The sequence below is a fragment of the Zalophus californianus genome, chromosome 16, assembly GCF_009762305.2.
Source record: "Zalophus californianus isolate mZalCal1 chromosome 16, mZalCal1.pri.v2, whole genome shotgun sequence".
Classification (NCBI taxonomy): Eukaryota; Metazoa; Chordata; class Mammalia; order Carnivora; family Otariidae; genus Zalophus; species Zalophus californianus.
Genome location: NC_045610.1, coordinates 31,326,559 through 31,344,874, shown reverse-complemented (window position 1 = coordinate 31,344,874; position 18,316 = coordinate 31,326,559). Strand labels below are relative to the sequence as shown.

The window sequence follows — 18,316 nt, the reverse complement described above, 5'->3', positions numbered from 1 at the left end:
ATAGTCTTGGGGTCGTGAGATCCAGCCCTGCAAGGGGCTCGGCACTCTGTGGGAAGCTGGCTTCAGATTCTTTCCCTCTCTCCCTACTCCCCCTCTTTCTCTCTCTCTCTCAAATAAATCTTTAAAAAAATTGTTTTCTTAATCAGTTTGGATTTTTGTAACTTTTTTTTTCATGGATGTGCTTTCCCCTTCTGTCTTTCTAAGGGTAGTAATTATTTTTTGGCTGCTTTTTCCATTTGCTCTATGGCTTCTCCTTCCTTGAGTGGAAATTCTTCATTACTTCTTTCAGTTACATTCCTCAGGTATCTGCTGGATTGCGGATAGTGAGCTCATTTTTGTGTGCAATTCCCTGGCAGCAGCCTGCATTCTCTGTGACCCAACCCAGCTGTGCCAGGGGACGGACATAATCGCAGCGGCATGTGGTTGGTACCGTTTTCAGAGTGTGTGGGATTGGCAGGGAATAATGCCGGGTGGGATATGTTGATAGCTGGTCTTCGGAATTCTATGCTTCCTACTTTTTCTGCATGCTACCAGTAACTGGATATAATACCCCATGTCTCTGCCCCCACCTGCATTGCTCCCACCTGGCAAGTGATACTCCTGTCTCAGCTCTCTGGTCTCAGATGGGGAGAGAGGCGTGGGCCTGCTTGTGCTGCCTGGTTGTTCCGCTGCCATCCCTCAGCTGTCTCGTAGCTGCCCCTTGTGCCATCTTGTTCTAGCCTTCATAGTCTCTGGGAATGAACATCCTTCATTTTCCTTCCAGCAGTACCCCTTGTGGGCAGTCTTAGATGTTCTGGATTATGCTTTCCCCTCATCCAGGAGTTAGCAAACTCTGGCCAGTGGGTCACATGCAGGCCTTTGTCTGTTTTTGTGCCACCTATGAACTCAGAATGGTTTTTAAATTTTTAAAAGGCTGTTAAAAAAAAAAAGTTCTCCGGTGCCTGAGTGGCTCAGTCAGTTAAGCGTCTGCCTTTGGCTCAGGTCATGATCCCAGGGTCCTGGGATCGAGCCCCTCATTGGCCTCTTTGCTGAGTGGGGAGTCTGCTTCTCTTTCTCCCCCTTCCCCTGCTTGTGCCCTGTTTCTCTGTTTCTCTCACAAATAAAATATTTTTTAAAAAAAAGGTCACTTTGGGCACCTGGGTGGCTCAGTCAGTTAAGCGTCTGCCTTCAGCTTGAGTCACGATCCCAGGGTCCTGGGATTGAGTCTCATGTTACGTCCCTGCTCATCAGAGAGTCTGCTTCTCAATCTGCCCCTTCCCCTGCTCATGCTTGCGTGCACATGTGCTCTTTCTCTCTCAAATAAATAAATAAATCTTTAAAAAATTTTTTTAAAAGTTCATTTCTTAGGCTATATCTATGCAGACCTACTTCCAGAGATCACTAGAGAGTCATACACCTCCTAAGGAACTCTGCACCACCCCCCCACCCACTATTACTGGATTTGAGTTTGTGGTACATCTCAGGTACCCAGGAATAAGAAGAGGATTTAAAACCACAGCTTGAGAACATAAAGCCCCAGGTGAGGAGTGGTAAGATCTGGTCTGTACAGGTTATTGAGGACCTTCTATACCATGCCAGAGTGGGCTTTCACTCTGATGACAGAAGAGAACCCTAAAGGGATAGAAGTTGAAGGACAATATAACCAGATAAAATTTTTAAAAGATGCATGTGGTGACATTGAGATAAGTTCTAAAGAAGCAAGACAAAATTCTAGGAAACAGTTGAAGACATCATTTACCACTTATATTACATTCTATGTGTGGGAAATTACTTCTGTGGTCAAATAAGTTTGCAAAACTACCTACTATATTTTTCCCCTTGGAGCTTCATAAGCTTCTTAGTATAGTATAGGTGCCTAAGAGTCTTTATTTAACTCAACATTTACAAACCAATTTGACCAGAGAATCCCCATTTGCTGAGCATGTTAACACCCTAAGGAATATCAGCCTTGAGAAACAAATCAATATTTTGGATCCGGAGCTGTAAGTTTATTATTTTTAGAATATTTTATGTAGGAACCTCCCATCATTTTGCTAAGGATTCTTGGGGTTCTTGGCCTTGGACAGATCATTTAGGATCATTGGACTTCGTTTCTATATGTATAAAATGAAGAGCTAAGAGGATACCTAACAAACAAAGGTGATATTAATATATCCTATTAGGAGATTAAAAAGAAAATTAATCATTAAATATAGTTCCTATGTAGTAATTCTTTTTTAAAAATCCACACTTGAAGGTTTTTACAGATAATAAATTTTGTGATTCATGATGTGTAACAAGTGTGTTAACCTAAAATTTAAAAATTAATATCAGAGTAAGACTATGGGACAGGTAGTATTTTTCAGAAATGGCCACAGCAATATTTCTCGTGCCATATGGCCTTCACAGGCCTTCCAGAGCTTCTAAAGTGACATGATTTATGACTTTTCTCCTCTCTTCATCCATCTGTGGCACACAATCCCTCATTAAAAATGTACGCTGGAACATCCCATTTAAATATGCGCATCCAGCTTTATACTGTGTGCCATTCTGGAGAGCACAGAAATGTTTTTTTGTCAGTCTTTGGGTGCAGATGTTTGGTTGCATTTTGCAAGGATAATGCTAATACGCTGTTTCGATGCCAGTGTTTAGGGCTGTGTGTTGGCTTGAATAATAAAGAGACTTGGGGTGTAAATCAACGTTAGAATACCACTCATGGCCCATTGAAGCTGAATGGGTTCTGGCACCTGATCAGCTTGGTTTTATGGAACCTATTGAATGTGTAACTTTATTTTTCTTTTTATGTTTCTCGTTAGTAACACAGAGAGATCTCGTGAAGAGTGCTATTCTTACATTCTTTTGTCAAGAATTGGAATTTTTTTCTTATACTCTCAATTAGCTCATAAAAGAAAACTATTTCTCTTCTCATGACACTTCTGACACCAGGTGTGAGAGGTTTTGTACCCCCTCACCTTAAACAGTTCTGACGCTAACTACCCAGAGTTAGCACAGACCCCACAGGTTAGGGGCTCAGTCCCGTCAGACCATCCCCACTTCAGATGCCTGTTGCAAAAATCTGAGTATCCTATACTTTTGACCAGTAAGCTGTAAACTGGGGGTTCCCACAACCCCCTCCTTGGTTTGGACCATTTGCTAGAATGCCTCACAGAACTCAGGGAAACATTTATATTTACTGCTTTATTATAGAGGGTGTTACGAAGGATGCAGATGAATAGTCAGGTGAAAGAGATACAGGACAAGGTCCAGAAGGGTTCCAAGTGCTGCAGGAGCTTTTGTACCCTTGGAGTTGGGATGTGGATGTGTTCACCTACCTGGAAACCCTCTAAACTCCTTGTTTGGGGATTTTTATGGAGACTTTATCACATAGGCATATTGATTATTACCTCTAATCTTCAGCCCCTCTCCCTACGCAGAGGATGGAGGGTGGGGCTGAAGTTCCAAGCTTCTGATTGTGGTTTGGTCTCTCTGGTGACCAGCCCCCCTCTAGAAGCCCACCAAGAGTTGCCTCATTAGAACTTAAGATGCTTCTGTCACCCAGGGAATTCCTAGGGATTTAGGAGCTTTTTGTCAGGAACCGGAGGCAGAGACCAATATATATACATTTCTTATTTTACATATCGGTTAGCTATTTAGGGATCCCAGCTGCATATGGGAGTCTTTGATCCATCGTCCTATCTTGATCAGACCCCAGCCTCTCAAGGTTATTGGATCTTGACAGATGGGTCAAGCCTTGTACTTTTATTGCCTCTACTATCTTGGGTCCTATATGGTTTTTCAGCCTTTGAGGCTTTCTCAATCTTTCTTGAAAGCTTAGGCATGTTTGTTAAAATAGCATTATATTATATCCAGCAGGTTTTTTTTTTTTTTTTTAGGTATTTTGTTATCAGGAAGGTTTTCAGGATCTTGAGTATAATACTGGATCTTGAGTATGTGCTAGAAACCAAAAACTATACAGCTTGCTTTTTCTAAAAATTGAGGTAAAATTCACATAATAAAGAATTAACCTCCATGAAAAAAAAAAGAATTAACCAGAGTGCCTGGGTGGCTCAGTCCGCTAAGCGTCTGCCTTCAGCTCAGGTCATGATCTGGGAATCCTGGGATCAAGCTGTATTGGGCTCCCTACTCAGCAGGGAGCCTGTTTCTCCCTCTCTGCTCATCCCCCTGCTTATGCACACGCTCATGTTCGTGCTCTCTCTCTCTCAAATAAAATCTTTTTAAAAAAATAAAAAGTAACAGTCTTAAAGTATATGATGTGGTGGCATCTAGTACATTCACAATGGAGCCATTCCTTCTACTTGGTTCCAAAACTTTTGGAACTAGTTCCAAAAAGGAAACCCCATACCCATTGAGCAGTCTCTCCCCCTTCTTGTCTTTGCGCAGTTCTATCTACCTGCTTACTATTTCTGTGAATTTACCTAGTCTGGGTATTTTATATAAATGTAATGATGGACTATGTGGCTATTTGTTTGGTTTCTTTCACTTCTACATCATTAACCTCTTTTCAGGGTTCACTCATGGGGCACCTGGCAGAATTGCATTCCTTTAGTGAATAATATTCCATTGTGTGGATATGCTGCATGTTATTTATGCATTTAGTAGTTGATGGACATTTGGGTTGTGTTCACCTTTTGGCTATTAATGCTGCTATGAACATTCATCTACCAGTTTTGTATTCTGTGTTCATTTCTTTTGAGCATATACCTAGGAGTAGCACTGCTGGGTCGTATAGTAATTCTGACTCCGGGTTTAACTTTTTAAGGAACTGTCAAACTGCTTTCCACAGTGGCTGCCCCATTTTACATTCCCACTGATACTGTACAGGAGTTCCAGTTCCTCTGCTTCCTTGCCAACACTTGTTGTTTTCTGGGTTTTTTTTTAAATAGCTGTCTAGCAGGTGTGAAGTGGTATCTTATGATTTTGATTTGCATTTCCTAATGACTAATGATATTGAGCATCTCTATGTAACTTTTTAAAAGGTAGAGCACCTCATGCTGTCCTTGCTTGGAACCATCCAGTGGCTTCCCGTCACACTTAGAATAAAACCCCAACCTCCTTATTCTGGCCACAGAGCCCTCCTGACCAGCTCCTGCTACCTCTCCTTCCACAACCCTTCTCTTCGGTCCATGTACACTGGCCACCCTCCTGTTCCGTGGACACACCAAGTTTGTTCTTGGCTAGAGAGTATTTTATGCTCAACCATCATGCTCCCCCGTCTTCTAATGGCCAGCTTTTTCTCCTCACTCTGAGCTTAGTATGTTGCCTCCTCTGAGAAACCTGTCCTGACTCCCCAGGCATTAGACTCTCGACTTTTGTCTCCTGCCATTTCGTCCTCTGCCTAGCACTCGGACGCTTTTTTTGAATATTTGTTCAGCTGCCTTTTCCTACTAGAATGGAAGCTCCACAAAGCTCATCTCACCTAGTGCTCAGGTTCTGGCTCCCAGAGCAGTGCCTGGCATGATATAATCACTCAATAAAAATAGCTTTGATAAATTAATGTTTTCCTTTCCCCTAGATTTTATGTAGTTTAAAATAAAAATCTTGGGCTCCTGGATGGCTCAGTAGGTTAAGTGTCTGCCTTCAGCTCAGGTCATGATCCCAGAGTCCTGGGACTGAGTCCTGCGTCGGGCTCCCTGCTGAGCGGGGAGTCTGCTTCTCCCTCTGCCCCTCCCCCCCGCTTTGCGCTCACTTGCTCTCAAAAATAATTAAAAATTAAAAATAAACATCTTTGGGGCACCTGGTTAAGTGTCAGACTCCAGTTTTCAGCTCAGGTCATGATCTTGGAGTTGTGGGATTGATCCCCATGTTGGGCTCTGTACTCAGTGCAGAGACTGCTTCATATTCTCTCTCCCTCTCCCTCTCGTTCACACACACACACACACACACACACACTCTCAAATAAATAAAATCTTAAAAAATAAAATAAAAATCTTTATCCTTGCTATGAGAGACTGAACCTTCATTTTTTTTTCCAATTAAATGGCTGGTTGTCCAAATAACATTTACTAACAATTCCTATCATCTCCATTAATGTCAAACACTCCTTCTTTCGTATTCTATATTCTAATATAAGGACATCTTTCTGGAGGCTCTTTTGTTTGTTTGATCTGTTTGTTCAGCCCTTTGCTGGCATCCTACTATTTTAATGATTCTAAGTATGTATTTTCATGCTTTTGTAGGGTTTGTCAGTGAAACAAATGGCATGCTCAATTTAAATAATTTGAGGAGAGTTTAATCAAGGTACTATTTATTCAGCAAGATAATGCAGGGTTTAGGGAAACCACAGGAGCTAGGTCACTATCCTATGTTATTAACTAATATCCCAAGGCATAAATAGGCAAGAGGGAAGTTTTGCCAGAACCCAAAGGAAAGAATAATGGAGAAAGCAGCCTTAAGAGTAGAGGTGCTTTTGGTGGAAGGAGTAGAGGGAAAAATAACCAGATCTCACTTTCCTTCCTTGCTTTCCATTTCCTGCCAGTGCGTGCTGCTTGCTGAACTCAGTCGGAAGTGAGAGGGCACGGGACCTGGTGAGGTGTTCCCTACAGGCCAGGCCCCAGGGCATAGAACAGGGCAGAGTGTGTGGATGGTGCATCTGGAGCACAAAAGGCATTCAATACATAGGACAACTCTAAAAAATTCATTGGCTTTTCTCATACATACACTTTAGCAGTGGTCACAGTCTTAATGTGCAATTTGTTAATGTTAAAACCAGCCTCTGTACTTGGAATCTCTTCTGTTTTGTCTGCGGGTGCTTACCTGCTACCACCTGTTCTGTTATTGGAGCCCTTTCCCTGTCTGTGTCCCTCCATCTGAAGTCTGGTATATATGAACTCCCTTATTGGTTCTTCCAGCTCAGGCTAAACAATTAGATCCTGAAACCCTGCTAACTAGCAGGGTGCCTGCTCTTTGTTAGTCTCTTAGGCAGAAAAACTATTTTGTGTAGTAGACACCTTTCCCTGCTGCCATATTGCTTGTGGACTTTGACCTTCATTGGGGTTGGAAACTGGATTTCTTTTAGTTTCCCAGAGTGGGGTACAAAGATTCTGAGCAGCGTCCAGTCTTGAGTGTTGTGATGAGTCAAGAGTTCTGCTCTGGTCACAGGGATGAAATGTTGTGGCGTGTGATTATTGCCTTTGCTTTCTTGGCATTTTACACTTGGCTTTGGGCTACTTTACTCTTACCTTGAATAGCTGACTTCCCTGGTACCTCTCATTTCATTCTTCATTCTTCTCTTTCTTTTGCCTAGCCCCAGTAGGGCAATGAAAGGAGAGAATGATTTAGTCTTCTGTAGAAGAAAGCAAGCTCTGATTTTCAGAGTATAACTGGAGATGGGGCCCCTGGGTGGCTCAGTTGGTTAGGTGTCTGCCTTCGGCTCAGGTCATGATCCCAGAGTCCTGAGATCAAGCCCCACATCGGGCTCCTTGCTCAGCGGGAAGCCTACTTCTCCCTCTCCTTCTGCCTGCAGCTCCCCGTGCTTGTGCTCTCTCTCACTATCTCTTTCTCTCTGTCAAATAAATAAAATCTTAAAAAAAAAAAAAAAGCATACAACTGGAGAAAGCCTTAGTCTTAGAGAAGTTTAAAATCAGGTCAATCTAAAATTTCATGCTATAAGGATAATTTGTTACCATTGGGGGGGGCACAGTAAAATAAAAACTCCTCCACTGGACACTTACTGTCTTTACCATTCAGAAACTTATGGAAGGGACTTTCAGTATCTCTGAGACCATCTCCCTTCCTTTACAGTGGCAAGTCATGGAGCTGGAGGGAGAACCTTATTCTCCTGAACTTGTGTTCTCTCCATTATACCAACTTGCTTCTCATTGACTTTATAGTGTAGATGGCTCACCTGTTTTTTTCCTAGCTCTCTAGCTAGGTTGGAAGCAACTTGAAGGCAGTAACCAAGTCGTATACTTCTAAATCCATACAACTATGCATGTTTATAGCACATGCTCTGCACACTGAATGAGTTTATTAAATTTCTTTTTTTAAGATTTTATTTATTCATTTGACAGAGAGAGAGAGACAGAGAGCACAAGCAGGGGGAAAGGCAGAGGCAAAGGGAGAAGCAGACTCCCTGCTGAGTCAGGAGCCTGATGTGGGGCTCAATCCCAGGACCTGTAGATCATGACTGAGCTGAAGGCAGACTCTTAACCATCTGAGCCACCCAGGCGCCCTGAGTTCATTAAATTTCTGTTGAATTGAATAGATTGATGATCTTTGTTGAAGAATTAATGACTTTAGGATAAAGGAGCTAAGGAATTACTGAAGACAAAAGCTTTTGGGGAAATAAAATTTTGACAATATTTGGTTAGGAAAAAGAATCAGAAAGACTCTACTGAGTTAATGATGTTTTTGAGTATGATCTTGACCATTAATTTGCTATTCACTCAACTGACATGTCTGTAAAGGAAAAGGACTACAAGCAAGTGACGCTGAGAACTGTTCAGTTTTAGGGTGGGAAGGGTAGTTTTTTTATTTTTTTGCAGATAGAGATGTTCTCTGGGGCTCCTGCAGTCTGGGTAGGGAAGACAGAGAGGGAGGAAGTATGTTATGGGCTGATAATAAGAGTATTGCCTTGCAGATATTTCCAGAGAAGGTTTGCAAGAAACACATTTCTTACCGTTTTCACTTTTTCAGGGGAGATGTTCAGGCACTTCTCTTTTTTTCTTTTTATTGAGTTGGACTGTGTTGCTGAATGTGGGCTGCTTACAGTTGGAGTTGAAAGTGCAAAAGGACCTCCTTCCTTAATTCCTGAGTCCTCCATGGAGGACTAGGAGCCATCTGGATGTCAGGAGAAGAAGCTCTTAATGAGCTCTTTTTGTTTTGCTCTAAGGACTTTTGAATTGATTGTTAAATTCCCTTGAACTGTGAAGCCTACCTTTGCTTTGATATGGTATTTAAGGGGGGCAATTCCAGGGGCTCTGTGATGGATATATGCACCAGCAGCTGTTACTCTGTGTTGTGACTCTCTCCCCCGCTGGCTCCCCACATCCACAGCCCTGCAGGTGCCTACTGTGGGGGAACTTCTGACCCATCCTCTTGCTTGATCTAGGCTCTTTCCAGGTGGCATGGCCCTCCTCGGAGACAGACATCAATTGCAAAGATCAGAGTGGGCTGGCTTTTGAAAAGGTTTTTCAAATTCTGCTCTGCAAACCTGCTGAGAAATGTGATGTTCCTTTCATGTTTCTATTCCATCTGTCTTTTGAGAGGGTCTTCTTGTGACTGGGGGCTATTGATGTTGGCTGCAAATTCATTTCAAATTAATTTCTACATTTTTGTCACGAGCATCTAACAGCCATTGTATTTTCTTGATCTTGACATGGCTCTAGTAAGGCTGCCAGTGAGCAAGAACAATTTCATTATACTCAGTAATGGAAAAGTTCTCGTTCATCATGGGGGTTATGTTAAAGGCTGTTCTTTGTTCTCTCCTTGGAATAACACTGGGTCCTGAGTAAAGGTGTATTACAGGGTTGTATTAGCTATCTAGTTAACTTTCCAGTGATACTTCTTATGCAGTCATTAATACATTTATTGACTACCCACTGTATGCCAGTCACCCTGGGGTTTCCACTTTACCATTTCCTATTTTTACAACAACCCTGCAAGATAGTTGTTATCCTTGTTTTGTAGATGTGTGAAAAAACAAAACTGGGGCGCCTGGGTGGCTAAGTCATTAAGCATCTGCCTTCAGCTCAGGTCATGATCCCAGGGTCCTGGGATCGAGTCCCGCATCGGGCTTCCTGCTGGGCGGGAGGCCTGCTTCTCCCTCTCCCACTCCCCCTGCTTGTGTTCCTGCTCTTGCTGTCTCTCTCTCTGTCAAATAAATAAAAATAAAATCTTAAAAAAAAGTTAAAAAAACCCTGAATCTAACATTTAAATCCCATTTCAGGTATGCATATGGGGGTGGCCTTTGGTCTACTGAGTCTAAAGTCTGCTCTCTCTGCACTATTCCAGGGGGCCATAGAAAGCCAAAATTAGCCCACCACCTGTCTTTGTTTTATTAGGATATGGCCACACCCACTTATTTGCATATTACCCGTGGTTGCTTTTATGTTATAATGGCAAAGTCCGGTAGTTCTGTTCTCTGACAGAGAACATATGGTCCACAAAGCAGAAAATATTTAATACTATCTGGGCCTTTAAGAAAAAGTTTGCCAACCCCTACTGATAGTGGCCATGTCCTTAGCAAAGAGGATGGTTTTTCTGGCTGCAGATTGCAGTTACAAAACCCAGAGTCTATCCTTTATCTGTCTGTATTTCTTTTTTCCTTTTCATTTCCTTTTGTCTTCTAAATATTTTTGTTAGGATTCTGTAGAGGGTAGTGGCTTTTACCTCTGAGTCCAAATTGCAATTATTAATGCTTTGATTGATTTATTTAGAGATTTCCTGTCAGGATTCTTGTAATAGATGGTTTGAGATTCTAAATGGGTTTTGTCGACTCTAAGTTTTTCAGCAGGTCTGTCTTTCTTGAGGGAGAACGAGTAAGATAGTGGAATAGTCTGAGGATCTAGCAAGTTCTGTTGCTCTCATTTTGAAGGTGTTCTTGCCTGACCTTATTATGTTTACAAATTCTAGCTGACGTGGGTTTGAAGAAATATGAGTATTAGTTTTATGCTCCTCAGGCTTGCCTATAAGGATATCAGTTGTAAGGCAGCAGTTTTCAAATTGTCCGTGTACATAAGAAACACTTCAGGATGCTTACTAAAAAATAATATATGTGTGTGTGTGTGTGTGTGTGTATGTGTATGTATATATGAATATGTATATGTATATATTCCCAGACCCTCAGCCCTGGAGATTCTGAATCAGTGTGTCGGCTGTAGATGCCCCTGATGCTTATGAGGAAAAGCTAATTTGGGGAGTGCAGTCCTGGCTTAATGCAGTGACTCCGGGTAGTCCTAACAAGGATAGTATTCCTGACTTTTTTTTTTTTTTTTCTAATTTTGGTTCAGTTTATGTTGGGATGTGATGTTGTAATTGTAAACTTTATTTATTTAAATAAAACGTAATAGGAAAATTGGGCCACTATAAATGCATTTTAACTACTACTTTCTTCTATCACTAATAGCGACAGTAAGCATTTTCTGTTTTATGTAGTGCTTTATAGTGCTAGAGTTCCTCATTATACACATCTCATTTGCTTTTTATGTCACCCCTTGAGGTAGATGTGGCAATTAGTACAACTTTCATTTATCAAATGAGGAAACTGAGATTTAGAAAACAAGTGATTGCTGTATTCTGCAGCTAGTAAGCAGTACCTCTAGAATTCCCATATACCAGTTCTAATTTCTAGTCTAGTGTTCTGTGCAGTGTACCCGAGTTCTTATGACACCCATTTTGGTTTTTAGAGGAAAATATAATCTTGTGTAACTCATTTGCCTTCTGATAAGAAGGACAGCTTGTACATAATTAAATACTTCGGTAATCTCTTGTAGGTGACTCATGGAGGAAGTGAGCAACAGGCATATATGCATTGGTACATCAGTCTCTTTATAGAACTTCCCTAGCACAGAAAAAGAAATTTCTCTCCTTTTCTTTGACAGAAACTTTATAAGACAGGTCGGGAGATGCAGGAGAGGATTATGGACCTGCTCATAGTGGTGGAGAATGAAGATGTAACTGTTGAGCTAATTCAAGTGAATGAGGATTTGAACAACGCCCTCCTTGGATGTGAGAGGTGAGCTGATGTACGCCCTCCCTACCCTCCTGCACTTGTACTTTCTCCAGCAGTGGTTCAGCATTCTTATAAGAGTACTTGCTGGGTAAACACTCAGTTAAGACCAGGAACAGCTTCAGGACAAGGCTGTCTTCCTTCCAAGAGTGGGAATATGGTCCTGGCCTTCTGGGAGCCTGTGATACGGCTTGCAAGAATGAGTTGCACGTCTACACAGTGACGGGGGCTTTCTCAGGCAGTGTAAACATCTGACCATAGCAGGGCCTGGATCTTATTCACCTGATAATGTCTGCACTGAGCACATTGTAGACTCAAACAGATGAACAGTATAAACAGCATCTTGGTAAAAGTGAGGTTTATCCTAAGTTCGAGATGGACAAGAACATAGAACAGTGCAGAGGAGAGGGGAGGATATTGTATATGAAGAAAATAGTCTATACAAAACCAGAGCAGTAGTGAGGACATTTTGTATATGAACATAGGTTTTTTTTTTTAATTTCCATTCAGAAAAGTGTGAAGGCAAAAACTTTAAATATTCATCATTTTGTCACTACATTTTAGTCTTTTTCCTACTTTTTTTTTTAGTTGTGCTCATGTAAAGAACATACATTTCTGTTTCTCCAGTTTTATTCACTGCATCACAAGTATTTGTATAGCCTGTGCTTTGAATTCCTTTTGATAAGCTATTATGTTTAAGAACTCCATAATAGTCCATGTCTTTCCCAGTTCACTTATGGGCATTTTAGTTGTTTCTAACTCATTTATTCATCAAAGTAAGAGTCTTATAATCTACTGGAATAGGCAAGGCTCTAAGTCAGAAAAACACCTTGAGTACAAATAGACACACTTGGAAATTGAAATAAGTGCTGTGAAACAAAGTGCAGGAGGTCGGCTTGGTAAGAATACCAGCCAGACCTAATCCAGGTGGGGAGGAGGGGGAAAAGGGGAGTGTCGATGAGGAGGTGCCGTTATGGTGAGCACTGCAAAATGAGTGGGCATCGATGGAACGAGAAGCAGAGCAGGAGCTCGGAGGGTTTGTGAAGCTATGGAAAACCACACAGGCCTGGGGAGAGAGTGAGCAGCCAAGATCCAGCCCCCAGGTGCTGGGGCATGCCTAGACTGACAGGTGACTTTTTCCTCTGTCTTAATGTATAAAAACGTGTGGAATCTAACAAACACACAAACAAAACAACCAAGCTCATAGGTACAGAGGAACTTGGTGTGGTTGCCAGAGGTCCGGGGGGTGAGAGGTGGGAGTAATGGGGGGGGACGGGGTCAAAATGTAAATAAATAAATAAATAAAAGGAACAGCAACCAAATGTAATGTGTGGGCTTTACCTGGATCCTACTTTGAGCACACTAACATTAAAAAACATTTAGTTCCTACTGAGAGAAATTTGATTATGGATGGAATATTAATATTAAGGACTTAAGGGGGAAATAATGGTTAAGTCGGTGGTTAAGTTGGAAAATGCCTTTATTTTTGGAGAACGCCTTCTAAAATATCTAGGCATGAAATGTCCTAAAGTCTATAATTTTAAATATTTCAGCAAAAAATGTATAAAGCAAATTTGGCAAAAGATACGGTTATTAAACTTAGCTGAGGAATACAGGGGTGTTCATCATACTGTTCTCTTTACTTTTCTATAGGTTTGAAAGTTTCCTAATAAAAAGTTAAAGTGAATGAATCTGAGTTAACAGTTAATGTCACCTATATAAAGCAAATTATTTCAGTGCTTTTAAAATACTGTATAAAACAGTTGTACAGAAATGCACCCAAAGATCTATGATTAGGAACCTTGAAAAAAGGAGAAAAAAAGTCCCACAGCTCCAGGCAAGTCTCATGATCTCTTTCCAAAACTATCCCTACCACTTCCTGTCATAGTAATTCTAGAGCGTCTGTGCTCCCCACACTTTTTCTAGATCTTTTCTCAATAAGAATGATGTTGGCATTTTGGGTGAGACAGTTTTCCCTTGTGTGGACCCTACTTAGTGGTTCATAAGGGAAGTAGGGGAACAGGGCTGGATTCAAAAAAATTTTTTTATGAATCAAATCTTGCTGATATCTGGGAAGATTGCTTACCTTTTTTTTTTTATTTTTTTATTGTTATGTTAATCACCATACATTACATCATTAGCTTTTGATGTAGTGTTCCATGATTCATTGTCTGTGCATAACACCCAATTCTCCACGCAAAATGTGCCCTCTTTAATACCCATCACCAGGCTAATCCATCCCCCCACCCCCGTCCCCTCTAGAACCCTCAGTTTGTTTTTCAGAGTCCATCGTCTCTCATGGTTCGTCTCCCCCTCCAACTTACTCCCCTTCATTCTTCCCCTCCTGCTATCTTCTTCTTTTTTTTCTTAACATATATTGCATTATTTGTTTCAGAGGTACAGATCTGTGATTCAACAGTCTTACACAATTCACAGCGCTCCCCATAGCACATACCCTCCCCAATGTCTATCACCCAGCCACTCCCTCCCTCCCACCCCCCACCACTCCAGCAACCTTCAGTTTGTTTCCTGAGATTAAGAATTCCTCATATCAGTGAGGTCATATGATACATGTCTTTCTCTGATTGACTTATTTCACTCAGCATAACACCCTCCAGTTCCATCCACGTCGCTGCAAATGGCAAGATCTCATTCCTTTTGATGGCTGCATAATATTCCATTGTGTATATAGACCACATCTTCTTTATCCATTCATCTGTCGATGGACATCTTGGCTCTTTCCACAGTTTGGCTATTGTGGGCATTGCTGCTATAAACATTGGGGTGCACGTACCCCTTCAGATCCCTACATTTGTATCTTTGGGGTAAATACCCAGTAGTGCAATTGCTGGATCATATGGTAGCTCTATTTTCAACTGTTTGAGGAACCTCCATACTGTTTTCCAGAGTGGCTGCACCAGCTTGCATTCCCACCAACAGTGTAGGAGGGTTCCCCTTTCTCCGCATCCCCGCCAACATCTGTCATTTCCTGACTTGTTAATTTTAGCCATTCTGACGGGTGTGAGGTGGTATCTCATTGAGGTTTTGATTTGGATTTCCCTGATGCCGAGCGATGTTGAGCACTTTTTCATGTGTCTGTTGGCCATTTGGATGTCTTCTTTGGAAAAATGTCTGTTCATGTCTTCTGCCCATTTCTTGATTGGATCATTTGTTTTTTGGGTGTTGAGTTTGTAAGTTCTTTATAGATTTTGGATACTAGCCCTTTATCTGATATGTCATTTGCAAATATTTTCTCCCGTTCTGTCGGTTGTCTTTTGGTTTTATGGACTGTTTCTTTTGCTGTGCAAAAGCTTTTTATCTTGATGAAATCCCAATAGTTGATTTTTGCCCTTGCTTCCCTTGCCTTTGGCGATGTTTCTAGGAAGAAGTTGCTGTGCTGAAGTCGAAGAGGGTGCTGCCTGTGTTCTTCTTTAGGATTTGGACGGACTCCTGTTTCACGTTTAGGTCTTTCAGACATTTGGAGTCCTTTTTTGTGTGTGGTGTAAGGAAATGGTCCAGTTTCATTCTTCTGCATGTGGCTGTCCAATTTTCCCAACACCATTTGTTGAAGAGACTGTCATTTTTCCATTGGACATTCTTTCCTGCTTTGTCAAAGATGAGTTGACCATAGAGTTGAGGGTCCATTTCTGGGCTCTCGATTCTGTTCCATTGATCTATGTGTCTGTTTTTGTGCCAGTACCATACTGTCTCGATGATGACAGCTTTGTAATAGAGCTGGAAGTCTGGAATTGTGATGCCGCCAGCTTTGCTTTTCTTTTTCAAGATTCCTCTGGCTTCGGGGTCTCTTCTGGTTCCATACAAATTTTAGGATTATTTGTTCCATTTCTTTGAAAAAAGTGGATGGTATTTTGATGGGGATTGCATTGAATGTGTAAATTGCTCTAGGTAGCATTGACATCTTCACAATGCTTGTTCTCCCAATCCATGAGCATGGGACGTTTTTCCATTTCTTTGTGTCTTCTTCAGTTTCTTTCATGAGTATTTTATAGTTTTCTGAGTACAGATCCTTTGCCTCTTTGGTTAGAGTTATTCCTAGGTATCTTATGGTTTTGGGTGCAATTGTAAATGGGATCGACTCCTTGATTTGTCTCTCTTCTGTCTTGTTGTTGGTGTATAGGAATGCCACTGATTTCTGTGCATTGATTTTATATCCTGCTACTTGACTGAATTCCTGTATGAGTTCTAGCAGTTTGGGGGTGGAGTCTTTTGGGTTTTGCACATACAGTATCAGATCATCTGCAAAGAGTGAGAGTTTGACTTCCCTTTGCTGATTTGGATGCCCTTGATTTCTTTTTGTTGTCTGATTGCTGTGGCTAGGACTTCTAATACTATGCTGAATAGCAGTGGTGAGAGTGGACATCCCTGCCGCGTTCCTGACCTTAGGGGGAAAGATCTCAGCTTTTCCCCATTAAGAATGATATTCGCTGTAGGTTTTTCATAAATGGCTTTTATGATATTGAGGTATGTACCCTCTATCCCTCTACTCTGAAGAGTTTTGATCAAGAAAAGATGATGTACTTTGTCAAATGCTTTTTCTGCATCTATTGAGAGGATCATATGACTCTTGTTCTTTCTTTTGTTAATGTATTGTATCACGTTGATTGATTTGCGGATGTTGAACCAACCTTGCAGCCCAGGGATAAATCCCACTTGATCATGGTGAATAATCCTTTTAATGTACTGTTGGATCCTATTGGCTAGTATTTTGGTGAGAATTTTTGCATCCATGTTCATCAAGGATATTGGTCTGTAATTCTCCTTTTTGATGGGGTCTTTGTCTGGTTTTGGGATCAAGGTAATGCCTCATAAAATGAGTTCGGAAGTTTTCCTTCCATTTCTATTTTTTGGAACAGTTTCAGGAGAATAGGTATTAATTCTTCTTTAAATGGTTGGTAGAATTCCCCTGGGACGCCATCTGGCCCCAGGCTTTTGTTTCTTGGGAGATTTTTGATGACTGCTTTAATTTCCTTAGTGGTTATAGGTCTGTTCAGGTTTTCTCTTTCTTCCTTCTTCAATTTTGGTAGTTGATACATTTCTAGGAATGCATCCATATCTTCCAGGTTATCTAATTTGCTGGCATAGAGTTGCTCATAATATATTCTTATAATTTTTTGTATTTCTTTGGTGTTGGTTGTGATCTCCCCTCTTTCATTCATAATTTTGTTGATTTCGGTCATTTCTCTTTTCTTTTTGATAAGTCTGGCCAGGGGTTTATCAATCTTGTTAATTCTTTCAAAGAACCAGCTCCTAGTTTCGTTGATCTGTTCTACTGTTCTTTTGGTTTCTACTTCATTGATTTCTGCTCTGATCCTTATAATTTCTCTTCTCCTGCTGGATTTAGGCTTTATTTGCTGTTTTTTTCTCTAGCTCCTTTAGGTGTAGGGTTAGGTTGTGTATTTGAGACCTTTCTTGTTTCTTGAGAAAGGCTTCTATTGCTGTATACTTTCCTCTCAGGACTGCCTTTGCTGCATCCCAAAGATTTTGAACAGTTGTGTTTTCATTTTCATTGGTTTCCGTGAATTTTTTAATTTTTCTTTAATTTCCTGGTTGACCCATTCATTCTTTAGTAGAATGTTCTTTAGCTCCATGTACTTGAGTTCTTTCTGACTTTGCTCTTGTGATTGAGTTATACTTTCAAAGAATTGTGGTCTGAAAATATGCAGGGAATAATCCCAATCTTTTGGTAACGGTTGAGACCTGATTTGTGACCTAGGATGTGATCCATTCTGGAGAATGTTCCATGGGCACTAGAACAGAATGTGTATTCCTTTGCTTTGGGATGGAATGTTCTGAATATGTCTGTGAAGTCCATTTGGTCCAGTGTGTCATTAAAGTCTTTAGTTCCTTGTTGATCTTTTGCTTTGATGATCTGTCCATTTCAGTCAAGAGGGTGTTAAAGTCCCCCACTATTATTGTATTGTTGTCAATGTGTTTCTCTGCTTTTGTTATTAATTTCCTTATAAAATTGGCTGCTCCCATGGTAGGGGCATAGATATTTACAATTGTTAGATCTTCTTGTTGGATAGACCCTTTCAGTAGGATATAGTGTCCTTCTTCATCTCTTATTACAGTCTTTGTTTTAAAATCTAATTTGTCTGATATAAGGATTGCCACCCCAGCTTTCTTTTGGTGTCCATTAGCATGGTAAATGGTTTTCCACCCCCTCACTTTCAATCTGGGGGTGTCTTTGGGTCTAAAATGAGTCTCCTGCAAACAGCATATGGATGGGTCTTGTTTTTTAATCCAGTCTTATAGCCTGTGTCTTTTGATTGGGGCATTTAGCCGATTTACATTCAGGGTAACTATTGAAACATGAATTTAGTGCCATTGTATTGCCTGTAAGGTGACTGTTACTGTATATTGTCTGTGTTCCTTCCTGGTCTATGCTGCTTTTAGTCTCTCTCTTTGCTTAGAGGACCCCTTTCAATATTTCTGTGAGGGCTGGTTTCGTGTTTGCAAATTCCTTTAGTTTTTGTTTGTCCTGGAAGCTTTTTATCTCTCCTTCAATTTTCAGTGAGAGCCTAGCTGGATATAGTATTCTTGGCTGCATATTTTTCTCGTTTAGTGCTCTGAATATATCATGCCAGCCCTTTCTGGCCTGCCAGGTCTCTGTGCATAGGTCTGTTG

General features: G+C 41.0%; 1 protein-coding gene across 2 annotated transcripts in view; it reads left to right on the top strand.

Moving 5' to 3' along the window:
- The window catches only part of TOM1L1 (target of myb1 like 1 membrane trafficking protein), a 74,159-nt gene that overhangs the window by 24,163 nt on the left and 31,680 nt on the right, over positions 1-18,316 (top strand). For both annotated transcript variants that reach the window (XM_027567589.2, XM_027567590.2), the window contains one exon: positions 11,541-11,674. In XM_027567589.2, the coding sequence (XP_027423390.1) occupies positions 11,541-11,674 (134 nt within the window). The remainder of the gene's footprint in view (positions 1-11,540; positions 11,675-18,316) is intronic.